Below are 17,731 nucleotides of genomic sequence, written 5' to 3'. Positions count from 1 at the left end.
TGTTCCGATTTTATAGGGACAGTCCTGATATTTGAGGCTTTGTCTTATGTAGGCGCCTATTACCCCCCACCCCGTCCCAATTTTTCACACTTCTGTCTGGTCACCCTAAGAACCGTCCCCAGGCGTCTCCCAAGATGTGACTGCCCCTGTCCCAGCATCACAAGGCTGCAGTGCGCCACTTTGCCCCGCTGGGGGCCCCACGCTGCCATTCGCAGAGCCCGCGGCCGCACGCAGACTGGGGCCGGCAGTAGGCGGGGCGCGGACACCCGCCGGAGACAGCGCGCTGCTGCCGGGAGCCCCCCCCCCGCTCTCACCTGGAACGCGCCAGCCCCAGCGTTCCGGGGCCGGCGGCAGCTCATTGGTGCAGCGGGAGCCGGGGCCAATGGGAAGGGGGACTACGACTCCCAGCCACGCTCGGGACCGCGCCTGCCGGGCGGCGTGTGCGCTGCGGGGGGCAGTGCCGGCCGGGTGCTACCGGCTCCCAGGGGAGGGCGCAGTCTGGAGGCGGGGTCACGCTGATACGGCGCCGGCGTTGGAAGCGGAGCCTGGCTGGGGAGGGCGGCGGCGGGAGGTGAGTACAGCCCGGTCGGTCTCGGCTCACTGAGCGGAGCGGCCAGCGGGTCCGGGGCGTCCCGGGTGGGGGCTCCCGTCCCCTGCGCTCCGCTGCCGGGCAGCCGGCGGGGAGCTGCGCCCTGTGGCAGCGGGAAGTCTCCGGGGGGACTCCGGGGCTGCTGCAAGTGACCCGGCTCCGGGGGTGGCCTGGGCGCAGGTGAGGGCTCCTGGCTCTCCCGGCCTTGCTGCGCCGCACTCCTAGCGGATCGTCGCCCTCCAGCCCTATCGCTGCCGGGCTCCCGGAGATGTGTTCCGCCAGGGGCGGGAGTCGGACCTGGGCCTGGGCTGCCCGCCGATGCCCGCTAGTTCCTGAGCGGGCCGGTGTGTGCACCCCGTTAGATGCGGCCGCTAGCTGCTCACACAACATCTAACCATCGCTGTGCTTCAAACAGCCCCCGACTGGGGACTGGGTGCGGGTGAAAGGAGAAGCCGGGGGATTGTTGTGACATAGGATCAGTCATTTCCTGGCAATGGGATCTGGTGACTTCACACGTCGCAAGAATACACTAGTTCTGCGCTGAAGGGAGGAACCTGGGGAGCACTAATACCAATACTCTGCCCTTCAGAAGTGACTTCCAGCCAGGGATCTCAGTCTATTTAAAAACTTTTACCAGTTAAGTTTCCCAACACTCCTGCACAGTGCCTCGGTACATTATGATCCTGGCTATGCCAGGCTTGGAGGAACATAGAAAACCTCTAGGTAGTCAAATGAGCCATTGCATCAGGCCTCGATATGAACATTCATGTAATCCACTGGTGAAGGAAACATTTTCTTGGTCATGTCTGCTATAATATAGCTCTGACTCAGCAGGGCTTCTGATCATAACTCTTCACACCCATTATGTAAAGGCATTCACTCTAAATGTGATGAAGTCAAGCATCAGTGCACACAGGTGTGAACTAGCTTGCACTGGGAAAGCTGGCAGGCTTTCTTAAGAAGGAGGTTTCATTTCAGACACTTGATTTTTGGTGGTGTTTTCAACAAGAGAGAGAAAAAATTGTCAGAAGGTCCCTTAAAATACTTGTGTGTACAAATACAGTCTGCTATAAGTGTATCTAAGGCTTGCTTATCTGAAATCCCTAGGGAACAGGGTTCTGTTTTAGGTAAACAGTGGGATTTGGCTAAGTACATTTCTGCTGTATTACTAACCCTGTTTTACAAATGAGAAAGTAAGGCGATCACTTGCCCAGCTTCACGCAGCAAGTCAGCGAGGGTATGTCTTTGCTGCAGTTAGCTCAAGTTCTCTTCGTTTGAGTTAGCCTAGCCTGTGTGAGAGCAGCCATGCTAAAATAATACTTGCTTGTCTGCAAAAAGAAGAACAGGAGTACTTGTGGCACCTTAGAGACTAACAAATTTATTAGAGCATAAGCTTTCGTGGACTACAGCCCACTTCTTCGGATGCATATAGAATGGAACATATATTGAGGAGATATATATACACACATACCTGTTCATGCTCTCTGTATGTGTGTATATATATCTCCTCAATATATGTTCCATTCTATATGCATCCGAAGAAGTGGGCTGTAGTCCACGAAAGCTTATGCTCTAATAAATTTGTTAGTCTCTAAGGTGCCACAAGTACTCCTGTTCTTCTTTTTGCGGATACAGACTAACACGGCTGCTACTCTGAAACTTGCTTGTCTGTAGTGCTAGGACTTCTGGGGGCACATCCGGCAGTTCTTAGCGCTGCAGTAAGCTGAGCCACACTATGAATTCTTTCTTGGTGTATTGTGGGAGAATTTGCCTGGTCCTTTCTGGGAACCGAGAAGGCATTGGAGGACTACCGGTACTCAAATGAAGGTAGTTTGAGTCCATACTGCAGAACGTCATAGCAAACAGGTTGTGCCTGCTTGAGCTGTAGCTTATGTTCCCTCTCAGGCCAGCCAGCTCAGGTTAGAAGCACCACTTCATTCAAGTTAACCCTTTTTGTGTGTGGACAGGAGAAGAGTCAAGGACAACATTCGAGTTATAACCTGAGTTAACTTTGCAGTAAAGATGAGTCTTGAGAGAGGTAGGAACAGCTCTACTGCTTCCTAGTCTTGAGCTCTAATTGCTATGCTACACTTCCTTTTCCAAAGTAACTAATTTGGAAAGCTGTAAATTTTTTGGGACTGTGTGTGTTGCAATCAGACACACCTAGATGGTGGTAATAATTCCCCTCAAATGCTGATGTGCCCGGAACTCAAACAAGTTGTCAGACATTAGAAGTTAGACTATCACACCCTGCAAGGGGCAACGACATGTCCTGCAAGAAGGGTGCTCACTCTCTTTCAGGATCGTGCCTTTAATTGTCACAGACCCCAATTACTGACACACTCATTGTTTCTAGCATACTTTGGGAAGGGGTACTGTATACATGGACTTGACAATTTAAATTGTGACATGTAAAACTCTTTGGGCATAGCTGACACAAACATTATATTAGCTATGCTTATATATTGGTTTATGTGCTACCTTTTGTTGTAACTGGTGATATTAAAGACTGGAACTTTCAAAAATGCCTAAGTGCCTAAGCCACTTAGACTCCTACTCTCCAATGTTACATTTAAAAAATGGTGATGAAATTGAAACAAGAGTTGACTGTCAGGAAATCTGCAAGTTGCTTCAGCAATCTGTCTTACCCTCGCATATGTCTAGGGTTTCTGGGTTTCAGTTTAAACCAATAACTGGTGGAAATCCAAAGCAACTCCTCAGTGTTGTCTACTCACAGCATCCTCTGGTGTAGTTGTACTGTTGCTCAATTATGGTTTCATTTTTGCAAGGCCTGAGAGTTACTTCTGGCCCACGGTTTTTATCCTGCAACAGCTGACACTTAAAGCTAGTCCAGGAGTGTCAACCCTTGCACTTTCCTTGTTAGTGATGTCATCAGCTGTAAGAGGGGAAATGCCAAACCCAGAATGTGAGTCTCCAATTAAATACATTTTGCATCAGCTTCATTGCCTTACCTGAAGAGCTTCAAGTCTGCTGCTTAGTTCCATTAAGCAGGAATCCTCAATACTTCTAGAGATATGAATGCAAAGTGTTTTACTTTGAACTCATCCCCTCCTTGTATAACCTTGACAATGAATTATTGAGGAAGCTGATTTCCATTGGATGATTCTCCCAAATGAGGAAACACACCAGGGTCCACTCCTGAGCAAACAGGAGACGGGAAGTCTCTATCAGTAAGATAACATAATCTTAGATAAATAGCAAGTGCCTGAATGAGGGCAGAACCTGTCATGGACCAAATCCCGCTCATGGAGTCATTGAGGTTGATGATATTACTCATATGAGTAGGGCAATTGGAATTTAGTCCAAGGTGTATTGCACACAAATCTACATTAGAAGTGTAAACAAAAAAAAATTAAGCAAGGGCTGAATATTGCCCATGTCGTCTTTTGTTTTCAGTGTAAATGTAGATTATTTCCCTGACTGAAGAGTTGAATGGTTTTGAAGAGGGAGAGAGGCTCCATTGGATAAATAATATCAGTTCACACACAATAGAAGTAGTTGCTACTTCTTCTCCCAGAAAGAATCTTCCATAGAATAAAGTTTACATCAGCTAGGCCAGAAATGAGTCTCTCAGGGATCCCACACACCTGAGGTTGGGGCAGAGTATGCAGCCCATCTCCCCAAAAGAACAATTAGGGAGAAACGATGCTAAGGAATCCTTGGAGAGATTTCCTCCCCCCTCTCTGAGGTTTTACCATGAGGTGAGAGCACCTCATCTGACCCGCTCACTTGTTATATTGGTTGATTAAGTAAATGCTGTAATGGACACAAGAATAAAGGATGATCTTAGGAAGTCCAGCTGTGACTTTTTTTTTATCCATCCACAAGTCAAAAAGACTGATAAGTCTGTCTCTCTTGTCACACTTTCCTTGATAATAGTCCTTAATGTCAGAGCCTGTTAAAACAAAACCTCGTACACACAGCCATGCACCTGGTTGTTTTTCCACTCTCCTTGCAAAAAATGCATAAAAGATGGTAGGGCTGGCTATTCTGAGCTAAAACTTCTAAACTCCAGCCCCTTTAAATTGTAAATTCACTTGTCTGTATGTCACATGGACTGTGGAAAAGCATTTTGGGTTTGTTTGTGGAGTGTGAGACCTAGATTTATGTTCTCTTCCTCCTAGTCAGTGACAAGGGGTCCGACTTCAGAGTGATTGCATCAGTGGCCTTGGGTTTGGGCCACTGATGCACTCAACCCAGGGATTGTTGTCTCTGGGGAGATTAACTTGACCCATAGTTTCATGCACCTGCCAAATCCTGACCAACCCATTTCAGCATGATGAAGTGGACATAAGTCAAACTATGACCCTGATTTCCCCCACCTGAATATCATGAGCTTTAATTGAACATTTTTAACTGTTTTACTCCTCTTGCATGAGGCAAAGCTGTCACTGAGTTTAACGAGAGGGCAGTGATGAAGTAAGGGTGGCAAGATCAGGCCCAGAGTCACCAGAGCTGCAAAAGAGGAATACAAATGGCCAAACAATTAAATCTCCCTCTGTTTTTGCTGTGATAGGGTTAGTTATGCTGGAAACATAGTTATCTGAACTTTGTGGGGGAGGGCCTGGGGTGCTTTGCTGTTTAAAGTGAGCCGTGATTTGAACTGTCTTATCAACGTGGCATAAGTATCACATGTTCCAAAAATGGGTATTAGTGACCTATAAGAGGTTGTCATGGAGAAAACAAACAGCAGCTATTGAACGCAAAATAGCGTATTAAAGAGCTAATGAATTTGGTGGCATGGAACAAATCTTTAGAAGCTAAAATATTTTAATCTTTGACATGGCAAATGAGGTATGAAACCTCAATCATCAATTATATGATCTAGGATATTTAAAAAAAAAACAGTAAAGTGCAGTGGCTGCAGAAAGATCAAAGGTGGTTGTATTTTCTGAGGTAAATATTGCTATTGTCCTTCATCTAAGAGATCATAGGCTAAAAATTATATAGAGAAATTAATCCTGTATGTCCATGAATTTTATGTTGAATCACTCTAGGGATTTTCTTGTATGTTTTCTTCATGCAGTTTCAGTTTGCGATGTACAATGCAAATGGACAGCACCACATGTAGCAAAGCAATTAGGGCATCACTCAAAGAGTTAAATTATGATACCCTTACTTAGTCTGAGTAAGGGCAGCTTATACCACAGCTAGTGTCATTGACTCCAATGGGACTTCTTGTAGAGTAGGCTGAGTAGTAAAACAATCTGAGAGGAAATACAAACGTAGGAACAAATCTTGAGGTCCTTACAGGGTCTCTTCAGTGGGAGTTTTACCTAAGTAAGGGCTGAGTTGAAATTCAGGGCCCTTGCAATAATTCTTCATGGTCAGATCCCATTAATTCATTACAGAGCATATCCGCTGAGTTCATTGTTCTACTCTAGTCAGCACTGGTGAGGCCTCAGCTTGAATATTGTGTCCAGTTTTGGATACCACACTTTAAGAAACATGTGGATAGCTTGGAGAGAGTTCAGAAGGTTGGCGTAGGGCAGAAGTAATTGCTGGGCAGGGGGATGGGCAGATGTGGGAGTGATAGACCTGTGACGGGTTGGATCACAGAAACCCCCTTGGGAGCTGCCACCAGATGTGCAAAGACTACCCCTGCTTCTGCTTTCCCTGCCAGCTCAGGACTCCAGCACCCTGTCTTGCTGAGCCAGACACTCCCGTCTGACTCCAGACACAGACCCAGGGTCTGAATCACTTGTCCCAAAGCTGCAAGTTTACCTGAAAACAGCTCGCAGTAGCGTGCTTGTCTTTAGCACTCAGATGCCCAACTCCCAATGGGGTCTAAACCCAGATAAATCCGTTTTGCCCTGCATAAAGTTTATGCAGGGCAAACTCATAAATTGTTCGCCCTCTATAACACTGATAGAGAGATATGCACAGTTGTTTGCTCCCCCAGGTATTAATACATACTCTGAGTGAATTACTAAATAGAAAGTGATTTTATTAAATACAGACAGTAGGATTTAAGTGGTTCAAAGTAGTAACAGACAGAACAAAGTAAGTCACAAGCAAAATAAAATAAAATGCGCAGATCTATGCCTAATCAAACTGAATACAGATAATTTCCTCACCAGTTCCAGAGTGCTCCCTTTTACAGGCTAAGCTCCTTTTAGCCTGGGTCCAGCAATCACTCACACCCCCTGTAGTTACTGTCCTTTGTTTCAGTCTCCTTCAAGTATCCTGGGGGGGGGTGGAGAGGCTCCTTCTTTAGCCAGCTGAAGACAACCTGGAGGGGTCTCCCATAGGTTTAAGTAGACTCTCTCTTGTGGGTGAAGACCCCCCTCCTCCCTCCTATGCAAAGCCCAGCTCCAAGATGGAGTTTTGGAGTCACCTGGGCAAGTCACATGCCCCTGCATGACTCAGTCTTTGCAGGCCGACGCCATTGTCCACATGGCATCTTGCATGTCTCCAGGAAGACTTCTCATGTGGATTGGAGCATTCCAAGATGCATTGTTCCCTAAGTGTCTCCTGATCAGGTACTTAACCTGGCAAATTCCTTCCTAAAAAAGCTGACCAAATGCCTCACAAAGCTTACTTAGAAATCAGGCAAGCATACAGCCCATATTCGTAACCTCGAGTAGAAAATGATATATATGTACAAATAGGATGAATAGATATAGTAGACCATAACCCTTACGGAGAGATGTTACATGGCACAGACAGCGCAAAACATATTCCAGTTATGTCATACATACATTTATAAGCACCCCCTCCCCATAAAGCCTTATGGGGTACACTGTCACAGACCTCACCATCACTTTTTTCACACCTCTTAGCCCTGGTCACTCATTGGTGGATTTGACATGGGCAGGCAGTGCAGAAGGTATGTGTGTTAGATTGGCATGAAGAGAAGCTGCTGGTTGGTAGTTGGAAGAAGAGGGGTTTCTGGCAAGAGGGAGCAGCATGGTAGAACGTACAGAGGAGATAGTGGGGGGGAAAAGAAACCATGTTTAGTCAGGAGACTTGGGTGGAACAGAGGGAATGAGTGTGGGGAGTAGGATATAATGAGGGCAACCCTGTAGTCAGGAGCAGATTTATGCAGAGCCTTAAAAATGAGGGTGAGAAGCTTGAACTATATATGGAGGTTAAGAAATCACAAATGGTTTCAAAGAGGGGAGTGATATGATCTGGGCAGTGCGTGAGGAAAGTGACTTTGGATGAACTGGTGCATGGAGCAGAAAGGCAAGTGGGGGAGATAGAGGTGTCGCTGGGTGCTCTAGTGGGGGGGGCTGTAAGTGAACAAATGGATTTTTGAAACCAAGGAGGAACCAAATGGTTCCTAAAATGTAGAATTGGGGAGAGGCGTTAAACATGACTCCAAGCATGGGAGATAGGAAAGGTTTTTGCTTTGCTGTATTGTAGTGGGATGCAGGACAACCAGGATGAGATGTGAGGTGGTTAGAGGTAGGTTTGAGAGTCATCCGCATAGAGTAAATGAAGCCATTTGGGAAATGAGTCTGACCCATGCTAAAGTGCAGAGCAAGTTAAGGAGGGGACCACGGAGAGAACCCTGAGGAACACAAGGGACCTGATTCTCTGTGACCTAGCACCTTGTCTGAGCACTTACACCCTTTTTGCACTGGTGTAAAACATTACCATCCTGATTTTTAGCATTTTACAGCCACTGTGCGCTGGTCTGATGACTGCACAAGTAGGGCAAGGGAGAATCAGGCCTGAGAAGAGACGGGGGTTGAAAAAAGAGTAAATAGTAACAGAGTTAAGATATTTCTTTAAATAACTTTGTTGTTTCCTAAATAGATGTGGGATTTACAGCCTTTGCAATCTCCTGTTAACCATGAATGGTTTGAAACATGGATGCATGGGACATTTGTTGTCTTGAGCTACAGCATGTTTCCTCTAGTCCAGTGGTCTCCAAAGTGGGGTGCGCAAGAGGATCCTTGGGGTGCGCGGCAGGAGGAGCGCTTTATTTATTTATTTTTTTGCTTCATCCAAGCGGCTTTTTATTTATTTATTTATTTGCTTCAGCAGTTCGGGCGGAAGTCTGAGGTAGAGCCGGTGCGGCAGGGGGTGTGTGCTCAAAAAATTTTTACTCATAGGAGTCTGTGATCAAAAAAGTTTGGAGACCACTGCTCTAGTCCATAGGTTAATAGCCATGACCATTACCCCAAAAACTAAAAGATAACACTTCAAAGGGCTGCAGTCCGAGTTTAACTTGGATTCGTCCAACAGAAAAGCATTCCTGTATATTTAGTGTAACACATTAAACCTACCTGTATTGTAAGGCTATGATTGGAGATAAGAAGGCATATTGTGTTGGTAGAGGTAATATGTTTGCTGTGTTTAATGCAGTCAAAAGGTCTGTGAAGACTTGTAGGGGAGCTGCTCTTAGGTTGGCTAATCCAGCAGTGCCACTGGATGGTCACAGAATGTGCAGTTTAAAGAAACAAAACTGTCCTATTGTGAGACTTTTTTTTTTTAAGTATACCTATTAAATATCTGAAATCTACATAATTTCACACTTCTGCCTCTGTTACTCTTCATTGTGTGCTGTGTTTTGGCTAAGGGGGATGAGCTGCTCCACCACTCGTGACCATCCAATATATCCGTACAGTTAAAAACATTCACACAAGGCCAAATCCAAGTCCAGTGAAATCAATGGGAGCTTTCTCACGAACTTCAACCAGACCAGGATTTGGTCTGTAATGCAGTTTCCAGAAGCCAATGTAAATTGTTTGAAGCTTCCTGATGGAGCACTTAGAGCATACCCAGGGTGGTACGTAGAAGTCTTCCAGGGGGTACATCAATTCTATAACAGGCTACATAAAAAAGCACTAGCAAAGTCAGTACAAACTTCAATTTCATACAATGACTTGTTTATACTGCTCTATATACTATACACTGAAATGCAAGTACAATATTTATATTCAGATTGCTTATTCATTTTTACCGTAAAATTATAAAATAAATCAATGTTTCCGAAATGGTGTGCTGTGATCCTTTTATATTTTTGTCTGATTTTTTGTAAGCAAGTAGTTTTTAAGTGCAGTGAAACTTGGGGGTACACAAGACAAATCAGACTCCTGAAAGGGGTACAGTAGTCTGGAATGGTTGAGAGTCACTGACTTAAGCTTTGTCTACATTGGCACTTTTGTCATTAAAACTATTGTAGCTCAGGGGTGTGGAAAAAATACCCCCCTAAACGACAAAAGTTTTGACGACGAAGGCGCCAATCTGGACAGCGCTTCGTCGGCAGGAGCCACACTTCCGGCGACGAAGCTACCATCCCTCATTTGAGGTAGTTTTATTTTGTCCCCAGGAGAACTCTCTCCTGGCAATAAAGAGCGGCTACACTGTGTGCCTTACAACTGTGCGGCTGTAGCGGCGTGCCGCTTTAAGGTATGCAGTGTAGACATAGCCTTAGAACATTGTCACCACATGGTGTTAATGTGGCAAGAGTCACACTTTTTCTGACACCTTCAGGTTAATAATAGCCTCCAGAGCTGGCCTTTATCTGTCAGATAAAGAACCACTACCTCTTAAGTCTCCTGCATGTAGCCTGCCAATTACCCCAGCTTATCTGGCTGATAAGAAATACTGCTGGTACTCTTATTGCTCAGTAATTCAATCTTTGTTGTTAAGCACAGATTATCTGAGAGCAGCCCTTCATTGTGTATAGTATAGACCCACAAAATCTCAAAGATTCCTTCCCCTCCTGCCCCCAGGGATACATCAACTCATCTAGATATTTGCCTAGTTTTACAAGAGCTTACATAAAAAGCACTAGTGACGTCAGTACAAACTACAATTTCATACAATTACTTGTTTATACTGCTCTATACACTGTGCAATATTTATATTCCAGTTGATTTATTTTATAATTATAGGGTTAAAAATGAGAAAGTAAACAATTTTTCAGTAATAGTGTGCTGACACTTTTGTATATTTTTGTCCGATTTTGTAAGAAAGTTTTTAAATGAGGTGAAACTTGGAGTACACAAGACAAAACAGAGGTACAGTAATCTGGAAAGGGTGAGAACCACCGGTTTAAGGGACTCCACTTCCAATTACGTTAAGCATTGCTTAGCACTCAAAACGGTTAACTTTGGAGACAACCATGGCGCTTGTGTATGCTGGATAGTTAAATCCTGTTTGAACATGTATTCAGTGAATCAAATCCTTTTTAGCTTTGTGTGTGTGTGTGTGGCTGGTAAATTGTTTAATGTCTATGCATTTATGCCCTGATCCAGCAAAACATTTAAGTACAATTTAACTTTAAGCATGTGATGATTAGATTCATTGACTTCAGTGGGACTACTCTTATGCTTAAAGATAAGCATGTGCTTAAATACTTTGCTGTATTGGGGACTAAGAGCCTGATCCAAAGTTCACTGAAGTCAGTGGGTACCTTTCCACCCACTCTAGTGGGCTTTGGATTATACACTAAATGAGATTCTATATCCACGTTTGAACGTTTTAGGCTGGAATTGAACAGATTTGTTCCATGTCCCATCAGTGTACTTGCTTCTTAGGGTTTGAACCTGCTCTTCAGTATATAGCATATATATTCACATTTCAATGGCAAGGGAAGTAATTGTAACATGTCTCTTGGGGTCTAAGTCTTCTGCATGAATGAACAGCACTTTATACATGAGTGTCACTAGCAGTCTTTGAGCCTAGCTTATTAGGTTGTAAATCAGTTTCCATGCTATAAAAAAGTTTAATGTTAATAAAGATGCAGACAAAATGTCACTTAGTTTTTTTTCTCCTGATTTAGTCAGAACTAAAGTAAAATATAAACTTTTTTACATCCTTTATGTCAATGGAGTTGCTCCAGACTTGCGCTAATGTAAACGCGATGCGAGTCCAGCCCTTAGATTGTTTCTGACAATGTATCTTCTCTAGGACCTGGCCGCCATCCGTAATGAGCTGTGACTCATAATCTTCCTCAATTAGTACTTGGTGGTGGTTACAATTCCCTCTGCATTGCTATCAGTCTTTCTCTCTCCACCTCTGGTGTATCTTTTCTTTGATTGGGATCTCTTTGAATTTAAAGAGAGTGGTTTATAAAGTACAATAACAACCAGTATATTCTTTTGTGGTTTGTATCAAGTGCTTCAGCAGGGGAATTGGTGAGGAAGGAAGGTAATTTTATGACTAAAATTATTATTCCTTCTCCCTCACTGTGACTCTCTCTAATGATGTGTCTGTCTGTACCTCAACAGTGGATTCTTTTGCTGACAGTCTTAGGCCTTGATCCTGCAAATAATTAGTCGCATGTGTCATTCTACATGTATGAGAAGTCCCATTGAAGCCAGTGGGAGTACTGGTGTGGAGAAAGCTAAGCGTGTATGGGGGGGGGGGGAGATTGGGGCCTTAGTTTGTACAGTTAAAATACATTCACCCTAAAACATTAGACATATAAGAAAAGTAATGCCCAATTGTAATCTAAAATTTGTGCCCACATGAGGTTTCCATAGCAACTCCTACACTACTGTCTGTTCTGGTCACTGGTGTCTGGGGCGCATGGCTCAACCAAAGGGAAATCCTGAAACAAATGTATCCAGCGTTACCTAGGGAAGTGGTGGAGTCTCCTTCCTTGGAGGTTTTTTAAGGCCCGGCTTGACAAAGCTCTGGCTGGGATGATTTAGCTGGGAATTGGTCCTGCTTTGAGCAGGGGGTTGGACTAGATGACCTCTTGAGGTCCCTTCCAACTCTGATATTCTATGATTCTATGAGCTCATCCCTGTTTGCTGGACCAGCTCTTTGGGGCCTAACTTGCACCAGGGCCTATGCTGGTCTCTGGTAACCCTTTCCCCACCCCCATGGTACAGCTTGACCAGATCAGGAATCTAACCTTAACATGTTATAACATTGCATCATTCATGGCAATCAGTGCTATCCTATCTCTTCAACTTTCAGGTTACTAAGGTGAAGCAGATGCATACTGTTTACTTTTAAAAGTCAATATAAAAAAATGCTGCTTTTTTTTTGGCTTTATCCTGTCCATCCAAGTTCCCTTTCTGCAATCTGACATGTTTTACATTAACCAGGTCCTATTTACTTAATAGTTTAATGGCCCTGTCTCATTGCTCATAAATGAGTGGAAAATTTCTTTTTACCCATATTTGCACAAACAAGCTATGCAGAGCAACAGAGAGGATGAGCACTGTATGCCTGTAAGGTGTTAAGAAACTTGGAAGTCAGGTATTTTTAGCTGGTTGTAGACACTTTTTGTCATTCAAAATTAACTCCCATTGATTTCAGTGAGCACAAGATTGGGAATAAATAACACCTGGCACAGGCATTGGGAGACTAGCCTTTTGAAGGTAATGGGGATTGTGCCTACTTCCATCCCCTACTTGACTGAGAGATAGTTTTGTCATAGCTTAAATAAGAGCATGCAATTTTTTAGGGGAAGGAGGCAATCACGTGACAGACTGCTTGGAGTAAAGAGAAGTGAATTTCTGAATTTTTAAAGGGGAGTCTGTATTTGTATTTGAGTTTCAGCTCCTGGTCCTATTAACAGTGACCCTTTATAAGGAGAGGTAGCAGGAAGTAACTCAGAAATAACACATCTCCCTAAACTGTTGCAGTCCTCTTTAGAAAGACTGTGGTGAGGGAAAGGGGAAGAACAGATTAAAGTGAATTTAACCCTCAGTGTTAAATTTGAATTTCCATACTTGCAAAATAATTGATGCTGGAGATTTTTACCTGAAAGAGAAATGTAGAAATATTCACTTCTGTGTAATGAAGACCACAACTGTGATTTTTTACAGCTGCTATACAAGCTGTCTGATCAATGCATTTGTCACCGCACTCATCACTGTAGTATCGGAGTAGTCAAACTGAGGTCCTTAAAGCTTCTTGGAAGGAAACCCCGAACTAGATGTTTAAGAAATAACAATAATGAGCTAAACTGTATCTTTGTGTGTGTCTAGGGGTTTTTTTGTAGAGACTTTGGAGTGGTTCTGCCGTTCCTGATAATTGAAATGTACTATGGAACATGTTCAAGAACATGAAGAGTGCCTTGTGCAAACCCAGATGTACTGGGTGGAGAGACCGGTATATAACGAAGAGTTCTTACAAGGACAGCTGCACAAGAAGGAAAAGACGCCTCAGCCTCTTAGCCAGAAGATAGCACATTCTTGTCGGTATGGGTTTTATATCTGCTAGTACCTTATGAATTCTTCCTTAGTTAATCTGCATACCTGGTCATTTATTTTCTCTCTCTCTCTCTCAAAACAAACAAGCAAACCAAAAACAATGGTCTGCAAGAAATTGATAGCAAGGGGATGGGCTTTATAATCTTTTTAATTTCCCTCTGCTATGATCTCGCTTCTTTTCCTTTTTGTATTTTCAGTTGTTCTTCCAAGAAAGCTAAGTCTCATCTCTACAGTTTTTTACCAATTTTAAAATGGCTGCCCCGTTATCCAGTGAAGGCATATTTGTTAGGAGACATAGTCTCAGGTATAAGCACTGGGGTTATGCAGCTTCCTCAAGGTGAGTAGAACTGTGTGTAATTTTATTATCTTTCTTAGACCATCATGTGTGTCTTGTTGTGGCAGTGATCTCCTGGATGAGTGTGTGGTAGTGCTTCACAACATGCTGAAAACCAGTTGAAAAGGCTGTCATTTAAAGTGCTGCTGTACATCTTCTTAGCCAGTGGTAACAAGTGAAATCCTCCCCTCTGAGCACCCAGCCCAAAGAACTTGGCCCCAGTTCACAGTTTCCCAGGCCGGAAGAGACCACTGTGATCATCTAGTCAGATCTCCTGTGTAGCACAGTCCAGAGACCTTCCCCAGGATAATTTCTAGAGCAGATCTTCTTAGAAGAACAACCAGACTTGATTTTAAAATTGCCAGTGATGGGAATCCACCACAAACCCTTGGTGAATTGTTTCAGTGGTTAATTACCCTCAGAATTAAAAGTTTACACTGCTTTTCCAGTCTGAATTTGTCTACCTTAAGCTTCCAGCCATTGGATTGAGGACTTTTCTCTGTAGATTGAAGAGCCCATTATGAAATATTTGCAAAGTATGTCAGCATGTGAGTAGTCCTGTTGAAGTCAGTGAAACTACTCACTTGCCTTAAAAGTAGGCATGTACTTAAATACCATGTTGATAAAAGACCTTAATTATTACTCCCTCCTCACCTATTCATCCCAAGATTAGTGGCAGGTCTACACTTCTCCACTTCACTTGTATAGGTCACTGGCAGCTAGAGCATCTCTGGAATGCCAGAGGGGTGGAAGATTGGCTTGACTCCGCTGCTTGGAGCAACTTCAGCAAGATCAGGAGCCAGAGATTGGTCCTTATCTTTTCCTTCATGACATGGTGGTGTCTCCTTTTCTTCCCTGCTCAGCCAGTGCAGAGTAGGCAGCGGTGATTCCTGTGTTTCATGGAGACTAGTGGAGAGAAGCTTGACGATAGGAGTGAAAATCCATTGAAATGCATTGAAACAACTTGGAAGCCTTACTCCACTTTCCTGTAAGTGGAGTAAAGTCTTCAGGGCAGGAACCATGTCTTGTCCACTCCAGTAGAAGGTGTGTTTTGGAAGGGATCCATATTTGCTGTTACACTAGCACTGGTACTTCAGCACCAGTGGGAACACTCATGTAGCCTAGACTCAGGTGGCCACTAGCATTTTACCACCAGGTCTTTCAGACCTACTTAGAAGTAAAAATACTAACCTACTGTCTATGCTAGTATGCAGGTCATTGCTGCCACCAATGGGATTGCTGCAGTGGGAGGCTTCCCAAGAAAGTCTAGTCTAGGCACAGCTTTGTGTGTGTATGTATGTATGTATGTATGTATGTATGTATAGAGCCCAGCCCCATGGGACCCTGATTCTGGTTGGAGCTTTGGGCACTTCTTCAATACTGCTACTGCTATTACAACCACTATTATTAGCAAGTGTAAGTGAGTTCCCTTATCTTTGGTTTGGTTTGAGATCACACTGCCAGATCACACTCTCCTCTTTGAATAGAGACAAATCTAGGAAGGAGTAAAAAGAGTCAGCTGTGTCTGAGGCTTTTACAGGCGTCATCACTTCTAAGTAATAGAAGGTTCAAACCCTAGCCTGTCAGAGAGGCTTTTATTCCTTTTCTGGGTGTGCAGTCTATTGGTTTTGTGCATTTCTCAGTTTAACTTAAGGATTTTGATATTGGGTGCAGCCTTCTTATTTTTATTTTTAGCATATCAAATAAAAATCTCTAGTTTTACTTACATTTAATGATAAATGTTCAAAATACTTTAAATGAGACGCTAGCTGGACAAAGCATTTAGAGGTATTGCATGTCTGTTATGTGTTGGAAACACAAACTGCAGCAGCCTTATCTCATAGTAGTCATTGCCACATGATTTATAGGTGAGCAGCAGTGAACTTTGCTCTTCATTTTGTGGCTTCCTTTTTTTTTAAATATGATTCTTTCTCTTGGTATTTGCAAGTGCTTCTGGGAACCACTCCAGATCTTTTCCTTTATGAACAGAAGCTTCTGTTCTTTATCACTTCCACTAGTAAACGAATGAAGTAAAAGTCAAGAGATTACAGCTTGGTCCTTCCCTTGTATTTTACATTTGAGCCAAGTTTGTGTTGACTTGCACCAGTATGCAACACCAGTGATCCCAGTGTGGTTGTTTGAGCGTAAATCAGTAAAGACTGGCACACACATTTGGCAAAGGAAGAAAAGCAAATGTGGGATGCTTCAGCAGTTAAGTCCTAGTCTTTTTTGTCTTTTATTATTCTACGAAGCTTCTTGGGGAGAGATGATTGAAGACATGGTCCATTAAAAAATACATGCACCCCCCAAAGCCTGTCATTGCAAGCTTCTTGTTTCCTCAATGGGATCACTCTGGGTTGCGGGATCAGGCCCTAAATTTACATGTGCAGTTGAAGAACATTCTTTTCTAATGTCTCTTTGGACATGTGACATGAAATGTTTGCTACATGTATTTAATAGTTTTTATATCATTAAGGGGATGATGTGGTTTTTATATTGAAACAGACCCTTTCTGTTTTTTCCTAACATGGCTTCCTTTCTCTCTGATTGTATTTTCTAGGGTTAGCCTACGCTTTGCTGGCTGCTGTTCCCCCGGTATTTGGCCTATATTCTTCATTTTATCCTGTTTTTCTATATACCTTTTTTGGGACCTCCAGACATATATCAATAGGTATCTTTCTTTATGTACAACTGAAGTGTTTTCTTTTCAAATAATACTTTGTAAAAATGAATAAATAGCACAAACTTTCTGATTATTATTTTTCTTCATTAAACTTGAAATTCTTAGGTACTTTTCATAGTCTCAAATGCCAGCAGGTTGTGTTTGCTGTCATCTTATCTAATATATTTAAGAAGGAATAAAAGCAACAGCAGCTAGCAGAGTGAGCATGAGCATCAGGAACTCCAGCTTTGCTGCCAACTAGCTACGTGGTCTTAGACAAATGTATTTAATTTCGCTGCATCTGTAAAATAATTATATTTACCTGCCACAGGAGTGTTTATTCAATGTATAAACCACTATATTGGCCTTGAATATAAGGGCAAATTTCACTACTAAAAATGCAACTTTATTGATTGAAAACTCTCTAAAATAGTTTGGAGATAAATGTTTAATTCCACAAAAGTGTACAAACATGAGATAATCCATTGTATAAGGAACCCTAGTAACAAGCAGGTAAAAGTTTGTCCTAAATGACGTGCAGAATTCGCATCTATTTTTCCTCTGTCTTTTATTTCAGGGACATTTGCTGTGATTAGTCTGATGATTGGTGGAGTTGCTGTCAGAGAAGCTCCTGATGAAATGTTTAATATTATGGAATCTAATTCCACCAATAGCACTGATCTCCTTGAAAACTATAAAGCCAGAGATGCTATGAGGGTAAAGGTAGCTGTGGCCGTCACCTTGCTTTCAGGGATCATACAGGTAACATGTTTATAGCTTGCTGCAGGGCAAGTTCGGGCAGTTCTCTCAAACTTGCAGTGGTAGGGGGTCCCAGGTTATTGAAGCTGCCCAGACCCCACAGTAAAATGCTAGTGCTCATGTCCCAACACAGTTCTGGGGGATATGAGCTTCGTCATGCTATCTATGTACCTAAGATTAAGGGAGAACTTGGAAGCAAGGCATGTCTCCTGACATCTCAGCTTTGGCTGGGGCAC

General features: G+C 43.2%; 1 protein-coding gene across 2 annotated transcripts in view; it reads left to right on the top strand.

The window, feature by feature from the left end:
• Positions 1-552: 552 nt before the first annotated feature.
• The window catches only part of SLC26A5 (solute carrier family 26 member 5), a 39,807-nt gene continuing 22,628 nt past the window's right edge, over positions 553-17,731 (top strand). Inside the window, exons 1-5 of one of the 2 annotated variants that reach the window (XM_054017852.1) lie at positions 553-571; positions 13,516-13,728; positions 13,938-14,077; positions 16,635-16,745; positions 17,314-17,498. In XM_054017852.1, coding sequence (XP_053873827.1) covers positions 13,574-13,728; positions 13,938-14,077; positions 16,635-16,745; positions 17,314-17,498 — 591 coding nt within the window. In that variant the 5' untranslated portion in view covers positions 553-571; positions 13,516-13,573. Of the gene's footprint in view, positions 572-12,708; positions 12,782-13,515; positions 13,729-13,937; positions 14,078-16,634; positions 16,746-17,313; positions 17,499-17,731 lie in introns of those variants that run through there. The other variant, XM_054017843.1, reaches the window with a different exon arrangement.

Source organism: Malaclemys terrapin, chromosome 1 (genome assembly GCF_027887155.1).
Source record: "Malaclemys terrapin pileata isolate rMalTer1 chromosome 1, rMalTer1.hap1, whole genome shotgun sequence".
Lineage (NCBI taxonomy): Eukaryota > Metazoa > Chordata > Testudines > Emydidae > Malaclemys > Malaclemys terrapin.
Note: the sequence above shows the minus strand (reverse complement) of the source record. Positions and strands in the feature narration are given on the sequence as shown.